General features: G+C 36.9%; 1 protein-coding gene across 1 annotated transcript in view; it reads right to left on the minus strand.

Moving 5' to 3' along the window:
* The window catches only part of LOC149302582 (dynein axonemal heavy chain 5-like), a 110974-nt gene that overhangs the window by 52969 nt on the left and 31988 nt on the right, over positions 1 to 26017 (minus strand). The window contains exons 29-48 of the mRNA XM_089482290.1: positions 25437 to 25703; positions 24146 to 24274; positions 23843 to 24058; positions 23054 to 23200; positions 22143 to 22315; positions 21300 to 21478; positions 19563 to 19750; positions 19181 to 19375; positions 18227 to 18361; positions 17018 to 17207; positions 16106 to 16323; positions 15631 to 15942; positions 12175 to 12264; positions 11837 to 12073; positions 11278 to 11445; positions 9814 to 10020; positions 9257 to 9586; positions 8256 to 8462; positions 7455 to 7697; positions 5279 to 5433 (exon numbers count right to left, since the gene is read on the minus strand). Coding sequence (XP_089338416.1) covers positions 5279 to 5433; positions 7455 to 7697; positions 8256 to 8462; positions 9257 to 9586; positions 9814 to 10020; positions 11278 to 11445; positions 11837 to 12073; positions 12175 to 12264; positions 15631 to 15942; positions 16106 to 16323; positions 17018 to 17207; positions 18227 to 18361; positions 19181 to 19375; positions 19563 to 19750; positions 21300 to 21478; positions 22143 to 22315; positions 23054 to 23200; positions 23843 to 24058; positions 24146 to 24274; positions 25437 to 25703 — 3986 coding nt within the window. The remainder of the gene's footprint in view (positions 1 to 5278; positions 5434 to 7454; positions 7698 to 8255; positions 8463 to 9256; positions 9587 to 9813; positions 10021 to 11277; positions 11446 to 11836; positions 12074 to 12174; positions 12265 to 15630; positions 15943 to 16105; positions 16324 to 17017; positions 17208 to 18226; positions 18362 to 19180; positions 19376 to 19562; positions 19751 to 21299; positions 21479 to 22142; positions 22316 to 23053; positions 23201 to 23842; positions 24059 to 24145; positions 24275 to 25436; positions 25704 to 26017) is intronic.

The following is a 26017-nucleotide window of genomic DNA, read 5'->3' on the forward strand; positions in this document are numbered from 1 at the left end:
TGAGCACACAGAGCACCCTCACAGTGAAGCACTGCACCTCGGGCTTCAAAAAAATGTAAAAAAAAATAGGACATAATAATAATATGTCCTATAGTGTTTTCCACCAGCAGGGACATTTCAAAAATATATCTTGCATTTAAAGGAGTATGTAAATATGTAATGTGTCCTACGGACAAAAAGCAGAGACCGAGTTGATACAGTATTCCCTAATAAAATGTAGGCTCACCATATCCTTTGCGAAACTAATCTTCCTTTAGTCTGAAGTGTTTAGTTATACAATTCAACAAGACTATCAAGACATATGAAAGCTTAAGACCCAAGATTAAACCATACAAAATACCAAACACATACAGCTTCACTTTCCCCATGTTACTGGGATTAAAGTGGCCTCCAGCTGTTGTCAGAGCTGTGGTTTCTCTTTGCACTGAACTGACTTGATTATTTGCTTGTTGTTATATTTGTTAGAAAAAAAGTCTTGTATTAGTTTGCAAACCAAAATCAGAACAATATAAATGCCCCAATCCATTTCCATGGCACTTGACACAATGATCATATCATGAATGCCAAAGGCAGGTGGGCCTGTACAGCATACCATGGATAAAAATATATCAGAATATATTTCCCGGAAGTCATCTCAAAAAGAATCAGCAACCTATTTAATATAATGCCTTGTTAAAAAACGTATTGACTGTTCCTGTAAAAACTGAATAAGACACATATTTTATGCAATTTTCATTTTAAAAGATACAAATATCACTGTGCACTGTATCGCCCAAAATTGCATTAATCACTTGAAATACGTCAATGCATTTTAAATTAATAGACATATATTTATGCCTAGAACATCACTTTTCAGGAAGGTATTTGTATAATCAGTAAGTGCGATGCAAATACAATATTATTTCCTCATCCCCAATAATTAGACTTGGTGACATATTACTACAGTACTATTTATATGTTAAAAGCTGAAAATGTGGCTAATATTTTATAAAATACATGAAATGCTAATGAATTATCATTATATGACCAAAAGTATGGGGACAACCCTCCCAATTATTTAGTTTAGGTGTTTCCGTTGCACAAATTGCTAACAGTTGTATAAAATCATGCACCTAGGCAGTCATCTCCATAGACGAAGATTGGCAGTAGAATAGCTCAGTGCCTTCAAACGTGGCATAGGAAATCATAGGATGACACCTTTGCCACAAGTCAGTTCATTTCTGCCCTGATAGATCTGCCCTTGTAGACTGTAAGTGCTGTTAGTATGAAGTGGAAGTGTCTAGGAGTAACAGCTCAGCCATGAAGCAGTAGACCATGCACACTCAGAGAATAGGGATGTTGAGTTGTGAAGCGTGTAGCATATAAAAATTGCCTGTCCTCTGTAGCATCATTCACTACTGAGTCCCAAACTGCCTCTAGAACAGCGTTAGCACTAGCACTGCATCGGTTTGTGTTTGTGAAATGGGTTTCTATGGCTGAGCAACTGTATACAAGATGAAGATCACTATCCGCAATACCAAGCATCAGTAGGAGTGGTATAAAGCACACCGCCGCTGGACACAGGAGCAGTGGAAACATGTTTTTCGTGTGGTTGCATTATACGTCACTGTCTTTAAGTCTGATGGACAAATCTGGATTTGGCAGATGCCAGGAGAAGGCTATGTACCCAAATGCACATTTTAGACAATTGTATGCTTCCAGCAATGTGTCACCAGTTTAGGAAGGGTTCTTTCCTGTTACAGCATGACCGTGCCCCTATGTACAAAGCAAGGTCCACAAAGACAAGGTTTAATGAATTTAGTGTGGAGGAACTTGAGTGGCCCTAACCATAACACCTATTTTATAATAGTGATATATATATATATATATATATATATATATATATATATATATACACACACACACATACATACTATACCATACTAGGTTTCTTTATTTTATGTAGTGCTGTGAAGTGAGTCACTGCTTATGCGGAAAAAATCCTTCTGCACGGTTACCAAATGTTTCATGATATTTAAAGATACATAAGTTTACTTTAAAGTCTCTGAAAGAGATATACAAAAACTCATGTAACTTAGCCAGTAGCAATTCTCTGTTTAATTCACTCTATGTTATCGCTTAATAATGATGGTATAATGAAGGCATTTTCCAGATCTATGAAGGTCACCGTTATCTACACCAGCATTATTCGAATGACCCTGCTTTTTTCACTGTCCTCCCTCTGCTACTCTCAAGTCTACTAAAAATCAAGAGATGAAAGAAGCTTTGAATTGCAAGTTCAATGCACAAAATGTAGATATCTAGCTAAAATTAATCAAGGTTCATCTCTAGAGTAAAGAACAAATGTTCGCATTTAATATTACTTGAAATGCAAATAGAGGGTGGAATACATTCCACTCAGCTCCAAACCCAAGGGCATATGTTAGGCCATTACAGTCATGGATAAAAGGGACAGGAAACGCTATGAGATGCTTGACCCCTGCTTGTCATCACCATGATCCATGATATTTTGACAACATTCTTCTCTGATAAAGGTCATTTCTATTTAGGAACACATCACACGAAGAAAAGACTTAATTCAAGTTTTGAGTATCTTTTTCTGTGTATTTTTTTTTCCAGAATGTATGGATTGACCAAGGTGGTATCACAGGATTCTAGACAAATACACACAAAAAAAACCCACTTTGTCTGCAAAAATCCATACTGGGATACTGCCATATCCCCTTTTTACTGTTGCTCCAAAGATAAAGGCACTAAACAGAAGATTCATTCAGATAAAGTCAAATACTTTTAAGTAACATCCTCTAGCTATCAGAGTGGAAAGATAAAATAATAATAGCTCTGGTAACTCAAAGTATGCATTGGTTGACGCAAAATAAAGATCACAGAGGGAGGACAAACTATGTACCCCTATTTATCGCTAAGAAGCCAACAGTATCAAAAGATACGGGGCTACTTAACAAATAAACACATATATTAAAATCATTATAAATAAATCCATCTTGTTATCCTCTGCTGTATAAAATATTACTGATTGGGTGCTTTACATAACAACCAAACTGCAACGGCTCCACTCTGAATAAATTATTCATTGCCTTTAAGTTAAGCTACAGCCTTCCATTACATTCTTTGTCAGTTCATATTTTGTAAAGTAAACATATGGCCCTCAAACACTTATCGATCTCACAGTACAGTTTGGCGGTAAGCTGATTCATGAGGTCTCTTGGGACACCAATCTGTGGATCAAACAACCCTTTGTGGACATCCACGACTACAGTTCTTCATCAGATAAAACTGGAAAGGTAAGATGATAGTAGATATGTGTGGCTAGAGGTCCTCAAAGCAAGGTGCAACATTATGGGGGAGTCTCAAAAGTGCGGCAAGTGCAACATAGGAACAAGGAAGATATCACACTTAAGAAGAATGAGAGAGAGAGAGAGAGAGAGAGAGAGAGGGAAGGGGTGAATTAGCAGCCATGATAGATACTTCTGCTGTGTATAATACCACCATTTTGGATGTGGTGGTTAAGGTTGTTATTTTTTTGCTTCAAATGCCTATGAAATATTTATATAGGACATGCAGCATTTTATATGGGAGATATTTATTCTGTACGTAAAGAGTTTATACAATGTCTCTGAAATGTATTTTTATACATAGAGAGTGAGTGGTGGAGTATGTAACAAGGAGTTGGAACTAAGTGAGAACCATGGATACAAGTAAAACAACCTCTATTGTTTGTCTGGTTATATTCTCTATCATTGAAAAGAGGATACATTTCCATTCGCTGGAATCATAAACCAACCTAACAATTGTTTCAATACAAAAGTTTATTTTCTTAAATTCTGTATAGGTGTAAAGATTATTTTCAATCAGTTCTTAAGAACATTGTTAAACCCAAATTAAATCATAGTTTATATTCTCCTGCATGATTAATGTACGCCAGAGAAGAAAATAACACTGCATCTCTCAAATCTACTAGTATGTAAAGTCACAGGCATGTATATATATGTATATATATATATGTGAATGCATTGTGAATAAAGAAAATCCAAACTAAATTTTACAGAGAATAAAATCTTTTTCTGGGTTATAGTAGTCTAGGTTGAGAAAAGACTTGCATCCATCAAGCTCAACCCTTTTCCTATTCCTTGTTAACCGCTGTTGATCCAAAAGAAGGCAACAAAAAATGTCAGACATTTCTAATTGTGCTTTCAGTGGGGAAAAAAGTCCTTCTTGGCTCTAAATGCCAATCAGATTTCTCCCTGGATCAACAAGCACTAAATAAATATTAATTTCTATACTATCATACATAGCCCTTCATTAAAAAAGTATCCAGGCCCCTTATAAAGGCATCTAATGTATTTGCTAGCACCACCTCTTCAGACAGTGAATTCCATACTTTTTTTGCCCTTACTGTAAAAAGAACATTACATGGTTATTAAATATTTCATTAATGAATATGGAGCTGTTGCCCAAAAAGGGTTTTTATGGATTTCACAAAATTGATGCTATTTCCAATGTTATTATTACAATTCGTTTTTTTTATTTTGGGGGCTATGCAATTATTGTCCAGATTTTATTTTACTTAAATGTTTGACGAATATAATTACATTCTTTGACTTTTCACGAGCATAAGAATTTTGTATACAACAGGGTCACTTTTAACACAATATCCATGGCAACGTGAAGGTAAAATAGCTCCAAATCAACATTATACACCCACTTCCCTAACCCTTGATGTTGTCGTTAACAGCCCATCGGTCAAGAATCTGTTTTCCTTCCCTTTACTACGATTAAAATGAATTAAGACACCTGTAATTATCTGCAATTCTGTTGAAGAAGCACATCTCATTAGGAGGCTGAGATGACGGAGCTGAGATATACTGCTTATACGTCATGTTGCTTTTAGACAACAGCCAAAACAGTGTAAAGTGATGCATTTGATTAAAGTAAGTGCCAAAAATGTAATCAAGACTTTTGAAAACATTTCTGATGATGCAAGTTATATACATTACAAATATAAAAGGTAGTGCTTGACATATGCAAGAACATATGATTTAGACGCAACTACGCACTTTGAAGGACTGACCCTATTGCGTTTGATGGTGGGATCAATTCATAAATTAGTGAATCAACTCAACTGTCTACATTACAGTACATTTCAATTTAACCAGCATCATCCAATTTATTATGTTTCAAGATCAAAGTTACAAGAACATAGGCTACATCTCTAAGAATGATCAAATTATGTTAAGGTTCCAGTTGGATAATATTTTACCTGGTCAGTGTAATCTGGAAGCTCTGATAACCAGCAATGTATGAAGCCAGTCTAGTTAAACTCTGCTTGCCGGATCCTCCAACACCAACCAGCAATGCATTTCCTTGCGGGGTCCTGATAATCCGGGAGATCTTTACCAAATGAATCATTGCATCCTGCAAGAAAACAGATTGTAAAGCATCTTAGACTAGACAGACCTTTATACTATTCAAGTTACCAGCTCTGTTGAAAAAAGTGAATTGAAACTATACATGTCTGTATATTTGTTATAAGAAAAATATAAGATTTTTTTTTTTAAAAAACGACCTTGTCTTATAATTGAGGTCGTTTTTTTATTCAGACCTGAGATCCACCTTACAGCCGACGAAGTCTAGGGCTTTGTCACTCCCACTTTTTCACACACGCACTCTCTCATCCCTTCTTACACTCTCTCATGCTCTCTCACACTCTAATTCACTCTCTCATCCTTTCTTACACTCTCTCATGCTCTCTCAAACTCTAATTCACTCTCTCACACTCTCATTCACTCCCTCTCACATGCTGTGTCCTTTTTTTTTTTTTTCCTTTTCTGCATCTCTGCTTCTTCTTGTTCTTCTGTCTTATTTCTTCATCTGCTTCTTCCCAGTATCAGCTCTGTTATCAGGTACTTCTGCAAAAAAGATGGAACCTCCACGCACACACTCTGCCCCGACTGGATTAACTTCATGGCTCTTTTGCAGAAATACTCCAAGAGGCCAGAATACTGCATATGGATATGTGGAGAAAGAGAGATGCAGAAATGCTTCTCTTTCTCTGCACATCTGTCTACAATATTGTGGCCTCCTGGAGTGCTTCCACAAAAGGGCAGAGCCATAGCACCCACAGCAGGGGCAACATCTCCCCTCATTCCTCCAATTGGGAAAGAGGATGTGCCTTGCGGCTTCACTCTTTCATGGAACTACCTGGATAACCGAGCGGATACCAGAGAGACGGGGCACGAAGAAAGAAGACAAAAGACCAAGAAGAAGTGGGGCTGTGGTAAAAGAGACAAGGAGAGAGTGAATGAAAGTGTGTGAGAGAGTGCTAGAGAGAGTGAGAATGAGAGAGAGTGAGTCTGAGACCTCCAAAGAGGTCGTCTTCTATTCAGGCCTTTTCTTTCTTTTTCATTAAGATCCAAAGGGGAGTCTTCTTGTAATCAAGAAAATACAGTATGTTTATCCTGCCTTGAATATGATTAGTAGATTTCAGGCAAGCCTAGATTTGCTTTAATGGAAACATACAGGCCAGCACAGAATGACTGATTAATACACAAAACAATGGTAAAACACTGAAATCGTCAACATCCAGATTGGCCTTATAAAAACATTAAAATTTGAAAATATGGCAGGGATGCTGCTGCATTTTAAGTAATACAAGATAAAATGACATTTTGATATTCAGATTATATATTCACTTTTTTCAAGAAGAAAGAGCCAAAGACAGTTTTATGGTACCATGTACATTTGATTTTTTTTTCTGTTGTGCTCTTTGTCATGCATTATTTAAGAGATGCTGCCAGCAGTGTATTTGTAAGCTCAAAAAAAGTCAATCTCTGTTATTTGAGGACAGAGATTTAGCAAATTTGAAAAATCCTCTGAGCCATAGAAGGGACTTTTCTTGTTTTAATTGTTATATCGTGCTGTCTGTGAGCATCAAAGAAATACTATTTTGCAAATTGGATTGCACTTTTTCATACACAGATCTTGGCAATGTTCACGTTTATGGAGAGCCATGCATGAAAATGTGATTAATACTGAACATATGCTTTGCACCTTTGTTAATGCATTTACAGTAATGGCATGAGCCATCTGCCCTACCAGCAAACTCCCTTTTATAATGGGAAACAGTATAGAGGAAAAATTACATGGGGAAGATTTAAGAAAAAAATAAATTACAAGATTTTTGGCTGCTTCTCCAAATACACAAATATTATTTCTAACTATTTACAATATAACAGAGGCCTGTTTTACTTGGCAATGTTTAATACTATCCTCCTACTTATTCCTCAATGCCCAGTTGCACCTATTACCATACATGTTACTTTGTTTAGTTTTACTATATGTTTTTGTATGTTAAGTTGTTTATTAGTAACAATGTGTCACTAAAGGATGCTAAAACAATATTTTATTCATGCATATAGCATTATGCGTTATTTTACCCGGAAAAACACTAAGTCCATCCTAGCTCCACGGACTGCCTCATTGTACTGTTGCATGAACATGTCAAGTCTCTCTGAAAGATGTTCAAATGAAGGGATAGGTTCGTATATTTTAGGAGCCTCCAAATCAGCATCATCTGGTTCTTCTCCTGTAGCCTCAGGAGCATCACGAAGGAAGTCGACAAAGTATGCTTCTTCCAACGTATTCTGTATCAACTCTTGGCCATGATCCTCAACTGCAATCTGAAAGAGAAACATGCTAACTATACATTGTAAGTTTGCTTATTGTTTCTGTTTGTCTTATTCTGTCATTACTAGTGTTGTCATACCCTTTGAACGTATGTACTATAAGAAGCGCTGCATACATTGTTGACACTATATGCTGTAAATGAAAGATAATAATAATAACTGGTAGGAAATAGGTTTGCTTATGCTACCTGCATGGCCACTAAAACTGACCATGCTGAGAAACATAAAGCAGAAACCAGCAATGGCTTTTTTTAAAATATTACATATTAAACATAGTCTTAGCATATGTTTTGGGGCATGACTATTTGACTTATTTGTAAAATGTTTATATCTCATGATAATATTCTAGAAGTGTGAAGGGGTTCATTTCCGATGCTTCTATCAGTGGCCTTATTATTTGATAAAATATATCATTTTTGAGGGGTTATGAGCTTAATTAAATGCCGCCCACATTACTTCTATGTACAGTTCTATGAGAAGTACTTTATTTTTCCTGAAAAATCTATTGCAGAAAACGGAAAACTAAGTTCTATCCAGAATGTAAGCCATTACCTTATGCATTGTGTGCTCAAACCAGTCTTTATCCTTCTCATCAACAAATCTGTCTGCAATCACCCGTCTGCATTCATGTTTGAATAGGGCTACCAAGATTTTAGTGCTCTTACAAACATCTGATGTAACTGTGAGTATCCCCTGCCAAATACGGCTCAGATCTCGTAAGTTAAATATGTAATGAAATTTAGCCGGGGTTGGTAGCATCTGTAAAACAAAATGATGAGTTAAGAGTCTCTTTAAAACCTCATTATGCGTAATTAACAAACAAGCCTAGAAGGACCCACAAAAGAACCATCAATCTTTCGTAGTGGTAGTTTCTGGACTGCTTTAGATCTAGAAGCCAATAAGTAAAAATATCTGCCTTAACCAGTCTGGTGCCAAGTGGTCCATACCCAATTATCTTTATTCTACTGACAATACAGGGCAGATGTTCCTCCTTCATTTCCCGTTTATATTTTATTTGGCACATTTGTACTTCACAAAAAATGGCAGTTTCAAAGGAATGAAACAAGACACATCAAAAAAATAGAGTTTTGCAAAACTATCCTGAATCTAGGAGAAGACCAAAGATTGATCTTTGAGTCTTTACATCAGAAAATGAGAATGACTGGCTAATGACTGGTCTGAATGACTGTTCTAGCCAGGGGAATAATTGAGTTGTTCCAAGATTAACATGATCCACACTGATCTTTAGGCCACTGGATTCCATTGCTCCGCCTCCAATGCAAATGGTAACAACTGAACTTGTGGAAATCCACAGAAAATGGTAAATTGGTTGAGCAAAACGCCTGGCTGAGTGAATAGGGCCCTGTTCTGCATTTAAACATATTTTTATTTATCTTGGGGCAAATGGTCTAACCTCATGGAAGTTACTATTATTCGATTATTCATTAGTATTTGATTGTATAAAACAAGTTAGGATCGTTTTGTGTTTCACAGAATGGTGTTGACTTCAGCCCATATTAGTCATGTTTGGGGCCAGAGATCTTGGATCTTACCTTTATTTTAGTGGCCTGCCAGACTTTGCGGGTAGAAGGCACTAAGACAGATGCCAGCTGGCAAACATCTAGAGGGAATCCTCTCTGCTCACAGAAATATCCTTCTGCTACTGTTCGGAAAATTTTGTCAATGGAAGAATTTGATGGGAGTGTACAGTTAAATGTAGTAAACTGACGCTTCAAACGCTGAGGAATGTCATTTCGACCACCCCCTGGATGTATCATAGCGGCCACAAACTGAATGTCGACTACACTTGTAAATTCACCAGGCTTCTCCAAGTTGTAGAAACCTTTTTGCTCCATGAGCTGTCGAACTATTTCATTGGTGATCTGTAAACAGAACCACAAAAAAGATTGTTGATTATACCCTTTGTATAATGTTTAGGACAATACGATCTGCGTGATATATAAGTTGTTTATCTGGACAATATTGTCTAAGATCATTCTACAGCTTATGCTACCTTTGTGTTTTGGTTCTGGCTTAACATTTTCAGGGCTTGGCTGTTTATCTTCTAGGGAACAATATATGAAGGCATTAAACAATTGTCACATATTACCTGATCCCCCCACTCGTTGATCACAGGCATATTGATATCATCAATAAAGACTGTCATTTTCTTCCCAGCAGGGGGGCCGTACGTGGACCCCATCCGTTTATCAATATAACTTTCAATACCCCTCTGGAACATATTTGGCAGAGTGGCAGAAGAAAAGTTCAAAGACTTTGTGGCATGATATTCGGGATCATACTTGCTTGTGTAGCCCTTGAAAAGAAAACAGCTTTTTTTTAAATCACAGAAAGCAACGTGACCACGGAAATCTCTGCATCACATAAACCCTCCAGCATGGAAGATGTTGGACATACTGTATGGCTCAGATCCTAATACCATCTGAAAATTTTAACACTGAGTCATTTAAATCCTGAAAGGCCCACAGCTGAGATTTAATAATGTCAGCCCTTTATTATGGTTTGGGATGGCCTCCAGCAAAGAGAGAAGTGGCAGCTGGTGTGTGCAACAGAAGCAGGTTTGGTTAACTGGAGTCTAAGTCTTCTCAGTAACTAATTGTACACTGATCTTTAGGGCGCCAGATGGCTCCTAGATATATTTTGGATTATCAGAAAAGAAAATGGATGGTTTGCAAAGTATTTTATGTATTAGATGTAACATTTGTCGACAGATTCATTCAGCCCATATTGTATGCTCATTGTTGGCCTGGCGCAATACCTCAACTCTTATTTGCTTGTTGGTCTTGTCTTAGGTTCAGGATAACCTTATTCTACTTGTCATATGCTTCAAATGAATGATTTATTGTCTATTAGTTATAATTAAAATAAATGTACGTGTATGAAGAGTACATGAGACTATGTTGTTGTAGCATAATACCTACATAGTTATCTATGTAAACTTTGGGAACCATCATTTTCTAATTCTAACCATGGCATTAAATCAAGTTCAGGAGCAGGTCCATTACAGAACAACCGTATACAAAACCCGGAAAACCTTTTGTTATTTACTAGAAGACCAATGGGAATCTTCGGAGAGTAGTAGCATTTGTTTTGGGTTTTTAAATATGATCAAATGTTATTGGTTATGTCTGCTATAACAATGATTAAGTAGTATATTATATGCAAGAATGGAAGACCACACTTTCCACTCTATGAATATTTCATTTGTGGTTTATAATCGTATCAGCCATCATGAAAACTACAGCTCCATCCGAATAAACAATTCCTTTCAAACCGTTTTAGAGACAGAACAAAAAGCATACATCATTTCTTACAAATACAGGGTTGAAATGTCGTTACATGGAATGGAAAAATGAAATCTTGAGAGAGCTATTGGACATTCAACTACACTGGTGTTTCTAACACTGTGTTTAGTTACAAAACTGTTCAAATTTAGCAGAGATGGTGGAACAGCACCTTTAATATGATAGGATATTGAACCTTTCATGCAAGTTTAGCATTTGAGGGACACTTTTTTTATGAAGTCTTTCAAAGCGATTGCATATTCTCTTACCTTAATCATGACTGTTTTTGCTGTCCCCTGCTCACCTATGAGCAAAACTGCTTTCCCTTGCTTCATAATGGTATGCATCAGGAAATCTGTTCGGACATTGTCAACATTTGGGACTAAAATTGAGGCATATTCCGGAACGGAGTCCTTTGGATAAACATATTCTGGGACCTGTTTTGAAGGTGAACAATTAAATGCCATCCTATTGAAATCACATTTTCTTCACATTTTAAATGTGTAACTCCTATGTCTCAGTCCTAATGCGATATGTTGTTTATTTATCTTTCACTTTAGTCCTAAATTATAGTGGCATGTTAATTAATGCTATTCAGAGCCTGCTACTCCATAGATAGGTATGTAGATAGATAATAGATAAACTCAGAATACTGTGATTCAGAAAGTAGAAGCGCAAAAGAGTGTTTATCTGCTAAACTACAGTTGCAAGACCTGATAAGTATCCATAAAAAGAGCAATTACACCTTAATCATTGTTTAACATTATCCTATCCTTTTCCCCCCCGAGTGTAATTTCAACATAGAAGGATGATTAAGTAAATACACACCCTTTTGGACCAGTGTTCCCACTGCCCATTTTCATTAATTACAAATTCAAAGATAGTCTCCTCTCCATTCACTGCAGGAAGTTGAAGAGGAGCGGAATGATTGCGAAGGAATATTTCCATCTTCAAACGGTCGTCTAGCTCTAGTAGAGCACCCACTGACCACATGACTGCAAAGACAAATAGGCGGGCTACATGTTCCGGGCCGGGCTGTTTTTCATCCTTGTCATGCAACAAACCCTAGAGAGAAAAAAATAGCTTTTGATGTCAGATGATGAGCCACCATATGTACTGGTAGCCTTTAACGTCATCTGATGAACCATCACCTACTATCTTCATACCTGGAGGAGGTCAATGGCCTGCTTAACGTACATGCACTCCAGTATCTGCATCTTTGGACTCACAACGGTAAAGACGAAATTAATCAGATCCTGCAAAAACAAAACAAAAAATGACTTTAATATAAGACATAATGAAATCAAGGTGTTACAAGATGCTATGTCACTGAGGCAAATCCTGGCTTGTGTTCGATTTTCATGCTTTTGCTGTTCAATATTTCCTGGTGGTCATTCTTTTCTAAAAATGTGATCTTTATTTTCAGCCCGTCATCAATCAAACGGAGTTTAACGTGTCGCAGCAAGCTCCTCCGAAACAGCAAATACAAGGATACATATTATCATTTTCATACATTAACTAGCCATTATCTGGTGGTCATTTAAAAAATAATAACACAGTTAAGAAAAGTATTTTAAAGTAAAAAAAATATACAATATCTCCAGGCCGTGTGTTCACTACAGACTGTGACAAAAAGGCAATGTAATGTTTCTGTGGGGGAGGAGAGGATAAGTATTTTCTTCTGGCATTTCCCCAAATGTATCCCTTTTCCTGTTCTGCTAAGATATCTATGCAGATATCCTTATTAACAGCACTATTTCTTGTTTTTTCTGGTACTGTATGTTGAATTTTATCTCAAAATTTGGATATCTAAACTTAGAACAGCCCCAGGGCTGATAGCTGTCTGTCAATATGGAAATTGGCAGCAGAGGGGGCAGCTGGGGTTGGGTGGTGGCCCTTAGGAAAAGCCTCTGGGGTAGTTGGGGTATATAGTGCTCCACTCAAGAAGGTGCCCCATTGTGCGATTTGGCTGTACTGACAATATTCCCGCCTGCCCATCCCCTTCTATATGTTGATTCTGTGTAAAAGCGGTTGTTTATGCTGGCATGGTGCAAGGGTGTACCACCTTTAGGTGTGGTTGGCCTCATGGTGCACAAGCCTTTGGCTTAAATGGACACTCCTTGGACTGGGGTCCTTGGGATTCCAGTTGGTAGCATGGACTGCTGGGCAAGAGACGCCGGTAGTCACAGCAGGGATACTGTTGATATGCCTCTGCCAGCCATTGTTGATTAATGACGGTTAAAGTGGTTATTGTTTCAGTGTGGTGGATTGTTGGTAAATAAGTAATGGAATTATCTAGACATCCAGTGCATGGTAATGAGGTGAAAATTCGTTAATATATTACGTTACGTCTTGTTATACAACATATGGTTGTAAGTTGATTTGAAATTACATTGTGGTTAGTGTCACCGTGTGGAGATACAAGTTGGACTGCACCGTGGACTAAATTTTCCATAGGTGACTTCTTATTTTAAAATAATAATCATAATAATAATGTAAATAAAAAAATAAATTTGTTAAATATTATTTATGGTGTACATTTGTTTATTTGAGGTTGGGGGGATGCCAACATTGTCTCTCCTTTAGTCATTAACAATCTGCTGTTGGCATCTACAATAGTCATTTATGGCATTAACAAGGTCTGCACTGTATTTCTGATCCATTTCATGTTATTTTAATGAACAAAATTGGCTTTTCCATTTTTAGAAAATTTCTAAATGGCCCCAAACTTCTGAACGGTAGTGTATACGTATTAATCATACCAGATACTTAATTTCTTTGGGGCAGCTGTCAAGAAAAAGGAAGGCGAATACATTAAATATCCATATTTTAACTCGACAAAATGATCAAACAAAATCTGTGATTCAAAATACAAAAGTATCATCTTGATGAACATGTCACCATGCAAGTACACTTCTGCATGTGATAATTAACTAATCATAGAAAAGAAAAAAACATAATCTCCCTTAACCCCATCTGTTTTAAAAACTGGGCAATAAGAGCAAAAATAAAGCCATTGTAAATATCTATCTTACCTTAGAGAATGAGAAAAAATAGAATGAAATGAATAATATTAGTGACGGGAACAAAAATGTCTTTTTTTTTTAATGACTAAACATAATTACATTAAAGCAAGTGAACAATAACAGTCAGAGGCAATGATCAGAGGCTTGTGAAAAGGCAAAAATGTCAAGGGAGCCCAGAGACTCCATTAATGTTTGCAAAATGCTGGCAACTCGAAATTACACTTTACTAAACGTAAAAAAATTTTGCAATATTATAGCACTTGATATGTATAGACACCATTATGATTCTATTATAATGGATATTCTCAAGAAATTGATTAAAAACTTAAAACATATCTCTGCTGTCTCTGCTACATGATTATTTGCAATGAAACAGAGGGACGCAGAGACAGAATCACAGGGACAGAGAATTGAGGAGCGTTGAGGCAGGATCATGGTGAGTGGGATAAGGAGAAGTTGATGGGATCACCAGGAAGGGGACATGAAATGCCACATGGGCATGACCATTGAGGGAGGAACACAAAGTCGCAGAGGGCAGATAGTTGAGTCAGCAAAGCACGGTGGGATAAAGAGTGGAAAAATAGGAAAGAAACAGGACACGTGAGATCACATGGGGAAGAACAGAAAAACATCAGCTCCAATACCAAAACGAATATATAACTATTCAGTAAAATAAGCATACTCAATACAGTAACTTCTGGGCACAATATGTCGGTTTATGAACAAATGCCATTCGCAAACATTTTAACAGAAGTGACTTTCTAAATGAGAATAGGTAATCTGTGTATGCACTTACATCTAGAACATTTCATTATGACATCATACTTTTGGCTTTTAAGAAAGCAATTTAGTCCATGATAAAAGAAATTGGTTTTGTCACCCAGTCACCAAATTGTACTACATGGAGAAGATATGTATGAACAGCAATTTATGATCAACAGTTGTTGGACATTGGTTTTTTTTTGGTAGCAATGCTACAAAAAGGAACAGAAAGTATAACTGTCGTTATGAAATAAAATGCCTCGATCAAAATGTTGTGCTGTGCAGTGCCAAACCTGAAATGCAATGTGCAGAATACTGTGCACTTTAATACATGTACTCCTAAACTGGGGCAGCAAAACCATGCCAGTAACAGGGCCAACAACTCAGCAAGCTGCTTTTTGATGACTACCAAATTATGAGGGCAAAAGAAAAACATCAGGCCTATTAAAACTGCATTATGATTGATTGTGCCTCAAGCGCCATGCAACTAGCATTTGTATTTCCCATAACAAACCTTTTCTTCAAAATCAATTCATCCAGTATTTCTATTGCCTGTATTTTAATTATATTGTCCCCGGTAGAGCCCTCAGGACAGTTGAGATCAGTGGGTCTTCAAAAGTATGATGCAGAATTATTAAGTAATGGTTAGCCACATCCAGTAATAAGCTCCTGTCATTTACAGATTAGATAGATAGATAGATAGATAGATAGATAGTCAAAATGAACATCAAATAGAGCAAGAAAACTGTGACCAAGGTAATATAATGAGGTAAAATGTACCACAGGTAACAATGATGCCAACGCATTGATAAGAATATCTGAAAGGCTGCGTACCTGAAAGACTCCGTTAAAGCAATTCCAGAGAATCTCGTGGTGGGCAGCCGGAAGGGTCTGTAACCAAGCCTTTAATATGGGTCTCCAGTCTAGTACTGAGGAGCTCATGAAGACCATGCCGTTTCGGGACACGGTTGCTGGAGAGGCGTTGTCAATGTTGTGAGGTTCAAATACGATTTTGCAGTTTGGTGCCATCGGGATACGATCACCATTGGCCAAAGTGAGAGTTTTGTTATCATCTAAGACAGAATTTAGGTTCTCTATCCAAATGGCATCTACAGGCCCATCCAAGACAATCCATATATGTTCTCCCTGGGTTGAAGAAAAATAGAATATACATTTTGTTAATGAAGAAGGGGCCCAAAATCATACACACACACACATAGAAACATATATTATCAAAAACCTATATATAAATAAAAATCATACACAGAAATAAAGATTACACACATTTTTTATTGTTTACAGAACTCACCTTCTTTGCTTTTAGAGTCTTTCTCCACAGTGTTGAAAATATACCATCTGTCCAGTCGTTTGTGGCCACATCGAGAGTTCCAAACATCTGGGAGGCCGTGATTGCTTTGGGGTTCATTCTCATTTCCTTGTGCGGTGCGCCACAGTCCGTCATGGCCTTCATAAGGATGTTTATACATTTGGTTTTCCCTGCACCACTGGGGCCCAGGGTCATCATTCCTTGAAAAACAACAAATCAAACTATTATTTGCACATACTAACCAAAGCAGACTTATAGAATGGATTTTTATAGGCATTTAACGGTGTCCATAGCTTCTTAAGACCTTACTCCTGAGATGTGGGGGTCGCCTAGCTGGAGTTAACAAACAATGTCCTCCATTAGTCTTACCTTAATTTATCTCATCTCCTAGGGTGCATATCCTTTGTAAAACAGTGATTACTCAATAACTGCTAAGAATTTTATTAAAACCAAAATTGAAAAAACACCCCATCCATGTTAATGGGAGCCTTCGCACTGCACTACCTAAAATACATAAATGATTAAAGTACCTAATCAAATTCAGCTGGTAATAATACTAAAAATGATGAGACCTTTTAGAATTATCCTAGTATAATCAGGCAGTACATCAGAAATCACTAATCACGTAGCTCCATGGGGAAAGCTGTGAAAAGTCCAAACTTTTCTAATAGCAATAGCGAATGCGTGTTTAAAATCCAATATAGTTAAAGGAGCACTTTAGCCCTGTTTTCATGTTAAACTCAAATTTGAGTCCATTTTGCATGAACTCCATGGACTCCAATGCATTTACTGCATGGAAATCGGTGCAGGCATTCGTTAGTTTTTGGAGTGCGTCTTGCACATATTCAGTAGAGGTTCCATTATAGTGTTTGATGGATTGCCGAATATTCTCACCATGTCTGACCCTCTGTGTCTCGTACAGCTGAATGAGTTTTAGAATCCATGGTGGATGATGGATAAGGCCTGCTTCCTCTGTCTGCTTCTGAATAGCAGCTTCTAGTTCTGGATATCCGGCTTTATCAAGAGTAATACCCGGGAAAAGATCATTAATCAGACTCATAAATAGAGGTTCATCTTCATCTACCTGTAAAATGAACATTAAAGCTTAGTTTAGAGAACTCCCATATGTACTCAGAAATAATGCATAGGTTCTGCATATTTATAGTCATTAAATGGTAGTGCTTAATAAATGTCAAAGAAAGACTATTATTCAATTTCGTGGAATGAAGAAAAATAATTAACATGTTCTTTCCCTAGCCTGGGAAATAAATCAGATTATAATTATAGTTTTAGTTTGATACCACTATTTAATGTTGGTTCACCTTGCAGAAAAGGAACAGACAGTACTTGGTCTCACTGGTCCTGTATGTACCTTATGCTGACATGCGTGGGAAAATCTATATGTTTTTAAATAAAATCGTTCAGTAGCTGGGACTTGTTGATTTTACCGGCTGGCAGAGCCTCTCTGTTTACATTTTAAAAGGGCTGTTTCATCAACTTGTGCTTCTAAAGGCAGCATTACAAACATTATTCCTCTTTGGGTTAAATGCCCAAACCCTTCACAGAAATAATTCTTCAATTGGGCAAAATTGTTCCTCAATCAGAATTTTTACTGGAAACACTTAATTGTCATATGACACAAATGGCAGTCAGTGATACGGTGTTGCCATAGAAACTGAACATGCTTACATGTAGTTAAACTTTCAGCGGAAATAACAAAGGTACATCTTCCCTATGGTTTATTTGCTTAACATACGAGAGAGTGGAATGAAAGTAGAAAAGCACCTTTATTATATTATATTTCAAATAGTATAACTAACACCTTCTTTGTGTTCTCATGGTGTTTTATAATTGATTAATTAAGCGCTATTTCGTAATAACACCTTAAAAACCTAATGGGACCAAGTGATAAAGATAGTTTGTGTTTCATTCCCAAGAAAAAAGAACTGCTTTCGGTTTGTTTGTGTTTGTGGAAAGAACTTGTTTTTTAGTTAAAACAAACATTTAGTCAGCAAAGAAATGGAATTATATACTTAAATGAATATAATTTCACTGGTGTGCTACTTAGGTCAGTATGTTAACTAGTTGATTTTTAGAACCTACCAGCTTAGAAAGATTCATGTCACGGAGGACCCTCATGACAACGGTTTTCTCAGGTTCATTGGGATTGGATCTCTTTACTGCCCCCAGTGTCCGGAGGACTGATAGAATATTTCTCAATCCAAAATCATAATGGACCTAAAGCCATAGGAGGAACCTGTGATTAACTTGTACAAATGGTTAACAAATAACATATTCTCAAAATATACCTTTTAAATAGATATATGAGGGTTTTAAAAAATCAAATTTTGTCATCAAGCTGAAATGCTTTTAACAGTGATGTCCTTGTTATTTAAGCTATAAAGCTATGTGAAGAATTAGGTGTCAACTTCAGTTTACCCAATGACATGTATGCAGAAGGTTGATCTAAAGTTTTGGAACAATATGTTAACACAACTTACTTTAGTAGAAATATTATTTAAAATGCACTTTTATTTTATAAGTGTTATTGTAATTGGCAGGTGTGAATTCTAAATGACTTTGGATTTGATACTGGAGACGCTTTGTAATAGTCAGAGCCGGCCCTTTCACTGATCCTAGGGGGTCCATATGACCCAGGATCGACTTGGGGCAGCAATTTCCCTCCCCAAGGCAGGTTCTTTTGGGATAGACGGAGCCACAGGGACAACCTCTCCACCATTCCGTAAATTATAGGATAGGGTGTGCCTCAGAAGCTCCCCACTTTTGCAGAAGTGCGCAGGAGCGCAGGTTCACAAAGAAGTGAATGAAGAAGACACAAGGAGAAACAGACAAAGAAAGAAAATAAGAAGAAGAGGAAAGAGAAGACGTGGAACTGCGGGAAAGGAGATAGGGACACAGAAGCATTTGGCAGAGAAGGTTGGACTGAGAGAGTGAATCAGAGTGTGAGTGAGTGACCCAGGCAGCACAATGTCTTGGGCCAGACCTGCCTAAATGGTCATTATTAAATTTGAAGAGAGCATCGAAGGGGCCACTTACTTGTTTGGATAATTGTTCCTCACACAGCTTGTAAAGAGTATAAAATTTGCGGCTGAGGATCTGGTTATCCCGGAAGCCGGCACTGGCCAATTTTACCCTCATGATGATAGCACGATCTGGTACCATCATAGCCACTGTTCGGAATTGGACTTTTAGATTTTCGGGAAGCTCTTGCCGGCCTGCATAGCCTGGATTCTGAAAGACATGAAAAGAAATGTTACATGCAGCACATGGTGCACAGACACTAAGCCTAAAACAACAGCATTTTAAGAACTTTTTAGCTCCACAGTGTGTATACTGTATCTATACAAAATTTATCATTGACAGATGATGGTGAAGACATTAAAAAAAAGTTATTTATTGCTCAGTAAAGTAGACTCACCATGGTTAAGAATATACCAAATTCTCTGTCCATGTCAACCACGTCACCGTCAGTGAATATAAACTGGTTCTTCTTATTCTTCTTGCATTGTAAGACTATGTAAATTTGTTGGGCAGCCACTGAAAGGACTGGCAGCTCAATGCGGTTAAACTCATCGAAGCAGCCCCACGCACCAGACTGGGCTAGACCTGAAACACACACAGACCGAAAACAATACCCGTGTTTACAAAGAGGTCACCAGGGGGATCACGGACTGGAAAAGTTCTACGATAAGATACTTTGCCACGGAAACTTCGCAGGCTCCTTTGAACGTGAAGTCAGAATTTGGATTTCAACAGTGTCATAGAACTTTGTCTTAATATACAAACTAGATCCACTTCATCTCTTTAAAATAGATTTAATTTAAAAAATGCCAAAATCCCACACATTCAGTGAGACTCACAAGGTCCCTGTGCTCTCAAACACAAGTAATAAATACTGATTCGCATCTCTCAATGCAGCAGATTCTAAGTGGATGTGGAAGTTTCAAAGACTACAATCCAACTTTTAACAGGCTCCTCTTGGGATTCATCTCATGATAACATAACCTTGAATGTTTTCCTTTTGTTAAAAAGCAAAAAGCTTTAACATACAGTCCTTAAACTCTTAAAAAGTTTTGTCGTTTTAATGCAATCTCCCTGGTTTATAATTCTGAATGCATACAATTATTACATTTCACGTAATCCCTTCAATCTAAAGAAAAGTCGATTAATGCCGTTCTTCAACATTTTGAAGGTTTCCAGGTAGTCAGAGTATTATGACTACAGATCACTTGGAGAAAACAGAATATTTGTTTTAAAAGAATATAGTCATGGCGGTCTTAAATCATATAATTACTTAACCGTGCTGTTTTGTCACAGCTTTTTTCCCCCGGAGCAATTCTATCAGACTACATTTCGATATTTTCTTAGTATTTGAACAGGATGCTAGCCACTGAATTATTTATTATTATTATTTTATACTGTGTTGTCATAGTAGAGAATTTTTAAATTGCGTGGGTTTTTTTTAAGACGGAGTGAAGGTTACTTTCATCTTTCAATACATATCTATGTAACAACTAGAAGTATTTCCTAACTAGAAGGCATTACATGATGCACCAAAACAGCACTATATTATTATTATATGAGAAAAAGGGTAGAGCAATAAAAAAACAGATTGTTTAGTCGTATCTTATTTACATTCCAAGAACTAAATCACAGATGACGAACAATTCTTTGTAATGATGATGTTCACACTGATTGTTCTAACATATGCATGCTATTCTAAACAGAGATAGGTCTGATAGCAAATTAATCTTTTTCATTCATACGATTTTCTGGAATCCCGAGCGCACTGCACAAGTTTTGAGATTTTCTCTTTTTAATGTATTTTGATCTTCACTAATTAATTTCATTATGCCTGCTCAGAATAATTTCTGCTTAATTAGTAGCGGGGCACCGTTCTGAGACTCACAGAACTGTCTTGTTTTCTGCTGCCACCTGCTGGCCACAAATGGATTTCACAGGAAAAAAACCAATGCAAATATATCAAATATTTTGGTTTTATAGTTTAATTTAACTCATTCTCAGTTCCTTTTCATGTCCAAGATGAAGTATAAATGAATTGATGCTAAAATTCTAAAACACTTTTTATATCCGTAGAATTTAAATCAGCATTTACCATAAGCACAGTTTCATAACCAGCACAGTTAGTGCCTACCTTTGTAAATGCGACCCAGTCCTCTATAGTCCATCTGATCAGAACAGTTGAAGACCACTACATACTTTCCAAGACATTTTCCCATGTCTTTGGTGGTCTCCGTCTTTCCTGTTCCAGCAGGACCTGCTGGGGCTCCCCCCATGCTCATCCCCAGGGCTTGGGATAGTGTGATGTAACATCTGTCACAAAAAACAATAAAAACATATGGATTTGATATATATATATATATATATATATATATATATATAAAAATACATTTGCTGAGTCGGACTGTTTCAGATTGTGAACATTCCTTTGCATTTTGTCTACACCAGTTTGGCCTCTACCTCCCAAATGTCACTTTTTAAGGGGTGCAGTTCTTTCTTGGTGCCTACTAAATCCTTCTGTCTTTCTATCTCCCCCAATGAAACACTCAGAGCAATAATATTCTACAGGTATAAAAGTCAAAATAATGTGTATGAAAAAGAGCAGTGTGACCAAATATACATAAACACCCCTATCAGAAAGACATAAAAAGTCTCAGTAAAGGCCTGGCTAATAGCCACACATTCAACCGCACCTCGTGCCATAGAAAACATTGAAAGTTATAGTTTAGACTTGTAGGCAATGTGCAGTTAATAAAATGTAAAACTTAATTTAAAAGCAAAGTGTAATGCTCATGCCTCTCAATGTTTTATGGGACTAGGAATGTATTCCTTAATTGTCTGCTATTTTATATGCCATTGTGTACAATTGACTACATCTTGTACATATTGGTATGTATAGAGACATCACTGCAGCACAAAGGCCGTCACGCGTTCCATGTTAGGTTGCCCCATGTGCTGCGTGAGGGCCAAATCCTACCTGTCCGTGAGAGGGGTGATGACCAGCCTGTCGGTGCAGCCCAAGTACTCATTGCAGTAACTGAATTCCACATCTGTGATTTGGATGATGCATTTATCAATATCTTCAACAAAGTAAAATCTGGACTGTTTTTGCCATTCAAAATCAGAAGCAGATTTAATATTCATGCGGACCTGAAACAAAAAGAAATAGTTTTTTGTGACCCAGTGCTGTACAATAGGCAAACAGGACATGGCAAGTAGTGGATCTCAAAACTATTTTGACTGTATTATATAAATTCTAGCACAATAAAAGTCAAAGGTTTCAGATCCCCCAAGCAGTCCACTTATTTACTAATGAGACGTACAATAACATTAGGAATAATTATAGATGGCAAGATCCAGATTAAGGCAAACTCTTGAAGCTTAGCCAGTTGATTGCTGGGTTACACTCCATGCAAGGACTGTTGGTGGCACATCTGTAACTTTGATGCTATCTTCTTTAAAACATTTTATATCAGGTATATTCTTTTAATACTAGTTTTATCAATGGGGTGAGCTAAACTCCAGCCAAGAACTTTGCTTAAGTGTGTTAAGTTTGCATAACATGAATTACACATAACTCAGCTAAGTGATGAAAAACTGGATCAATAATAACTTTGAGGACCCTCAGAGAATATACTTTGATTTGCTTGAGGACCAACCCAACCTTTACCATCATGGAATTGTGCCTGGCATGAGACGTGTAAGAAGCTGTATTCCAACACAAGAATATACAACGGACAACTTGCTACTTTATGCAGCGTACATTATAGAAATACTCAACGAAGGCGACTTTAGAGAGGCTACTTCATTTCTTGGATATAAGCTGACACCATGAATATGAACATAAATAACACTTTAAACAGTGAATTATTGAACGATATATCTTACCAAATCATCGAAGATATCTTTCTGGTGAACGTGAATGGTGATTAAAGTCTCGTACTTGGTCCTCTCCATCTTTGTTAGGTCACGTGTTGTCATATCAATCAAATCATTCAGCAGATCGAGGAATTTCTGATTCGTTGTTTGCATAACCTATGTATAGTAAAGAATAGACAAATGTAGGTTCATGTAATGATTAGCGGAACACTAATCATAGGAGAACTGCCCCATAAAAAAAGACATTATTTTCTCATTAATTCTCATATCTCTTCATTAACTGATAGCAGCAGAACATTTTGCTTAATTGGCTAAGAAGCAAAACATAAATTACAGTTTTGCAAGGCTAATCTGCAGAACGCATTTATATAACTTAACAAACTATCTCTTTAATAAAATATATGGGAAATAACACCTTTACTGATATGACATAGCTGGAATTTGCTTTTTCTGATAAGACAGACCTGTCATGAAACGAGGTTGCAATACTTGATGAAAGGTGTCTTCACACTTTTCTTGCGTTAAATTTAGATAGTTTTCTTACAAATTGGGCATTCTAAGAGTAATTCAATTATTAACAGGTGTGACTTTGGGGAAAAAATCTATATTTTTTAATAAAATATGCTATAAAAAATCGATTTACTCATCATTCTGAGACACTCTGTGCCAAAGTAAGAACTCCATACTACATGAGAATTCTTCCCTTTATGCACCACACTGGAAGTGGTTAAGAAGTTAGGCAGAGGGACACACAATACACATACTAACTAATGTTGTCTTTAAACTGTTAATTAGTACCTTTTTGTCGATTTTAGAAACATTTAGGGCTTCCTCGGCATCCCTAGTCCAGATCATCTGAATTCCCAAAAGGCCAATCTGTGCGGGGTACATAGCCTGGAAATCATACAGCTTGAATCCGGAGTCACTGATGGCTATAGATGCTTGTTTGATTATGTTGTGCAGAGTCTTCTTCACTCCATTAAGGAGATGCCCTAACCAAATCTCCACGTTGCCCTTGAAGTGAAAGGCTTAGCAAGTTAGGTTTCATGTAACATTTACAAAAGGGTATAAAATAATAAGCAGGCATTTCTATTACATTACCTGGGCATTGACAGGTTCGATAAGGTTCACTCGTTCACCTTCTTGGGACTCAAAATACAAAATCTGGTCATAGTTCTTTTCGTGGAAGCCCACTCTGTTGACATTGTCAAACAAACTTAGAAGGTGTGCCTGTAAAAAAAGTACACCACGAGTAAAAGGCATATAGATGTGTGATCAACTGCATTTAAGTACTTTGTGTTATATATTGGATATATCGGTCCCCTTGTTTTATCCAGCTACTTTGCCCAGGTCTTGGCTGTAGCTGCTTTAATAACAATCTGGAAGTTTTATTGCAACTAAATAAACAACAGCTGTGGAAAATGGATAAAGTGGTTTCTTCTTGAGTTGTTAAGTACAACATAAATATCTCCCTTGTGTTAGTATGACCCATAAGGATCACAAAATGCTCTAGCAATGCTGCTGAAGATTCAGAGTTAGGGCATTATGTCCTTGGGCTCCTAAGTGGTGATTTGGTCCAAAGAAAACATTTAATCTTACTTTTGTAAAATGATGGAGAGCCCTCAGCAAGTCTCAGTGGAGCATTAATACAAGCGTCGGAGAACTGGGCACCATGAGTATTCCTAACGTCGCTTTCTAAGTAGGACTGGGTTAAAAATGCCCATCTCCTAAAATGGGTGAAAGTAACACCTTATTTCCCCTGGATTTTTGCTTTATTTACTGACTTGTTGTGTTACCTATTGGGTAACTAATTTTGTATTTATTTTATTCCACATTTTCAAAAAGGTTTCTTAATACCAAGCTAAAGACATTTGGGAAAAAATACTAGGGATATATGTTGGTATCAGTTAATTTTGGACAATGTGGCTGGAAAAACTATGTCACTTGTAGGACTTAAGATCATGAGGAAATATGCTATATATATATATATATATATATATATATATATATATATATATATATATATATCTTTACAACAGCCATGAGTTTTTCCATTAACCTTTCATCCCTGTCAATGGTAAAATGCTATTCGCTTTCTCTCAAAAACACATAAATAACTGAATTAATCGCAAGGGTAGGCTTTCAATACACCTACTTAGTAATAACAGCCCACATGTCACAATATATGGTTTATATTTCACATTTCCAATGACAGATTCATTCGAAATCCACAATGACCCAAAATAAACCCAGACATGGTAGGTCAATAACTTACAGTCAATATTCTTGATTAAACAATCCAGTTTCTAACCTATAAGTTTGTTTTGCAGTTAAATCTACTGTGCTGTATTGTACACTGATACAGATTTGCTGTATGTCGTTTATTTCTTACCTGAATGGTGTGCGAATCAGATGCTTGTCCAAGGATTTCCAGAAGAGCTGGGTCCGAAACAAAGAAAAACCTTGGAAATACCAAACGTTTCTTTTCTAAATATCCAGTGAGGGATTTCTGACACATCTCTAGTTGTTCTAATAAATGTGGCAACAGCTGGGCCAGGGTCTCATCCCCAACACAACACTGTACGATGTTAGGGGTCTCGTGTGCCTTCTGCATTATCTTCTGCCAGGACTTATCAATGTTCTGGAACCGCTTTGCTTCCTGAATGGCATGACACAGACAACAAAATTAACATGTATCCAGTAAATTCTGTTAATGGAAAGAGTAAACATTTCCACGGTTCTCTGCGAGAAATGGCACTAGATATATATCCAATATATAACACAAAATACTTAAATGCAGTCGATCACTAAATAGTTTATTACAGAAACCTTCTTTCTAAATCTTTGGTAACCTACAAGTAGCTATTTGTCTTTAAAATACTTGAATGCTAACCAATGCTAACCAATGTCTTAACCACATATAATTGGGGTCCGCCGTTGCTTATAAATAAGATAAACACATTTTCCCATAAT

Source organism: Sceloporus occidentalis, unplaced genomic scaffold (genome assembly GCF_023333645.1).
Source record: "Sceloporus occidentalis isolate IW3139 unplaced genomic scaffold, rSceOcc1.0.p SCAF_18, whole genome shotgun sequence".
In the NCBI taxonomy this organism is placed as follows: Eukaryota; Metazoa; Chordata; class Lepidosauria; order Squamata; family Phrynosomatidae; genus Sceloporus; species Sceloporus occidentalis.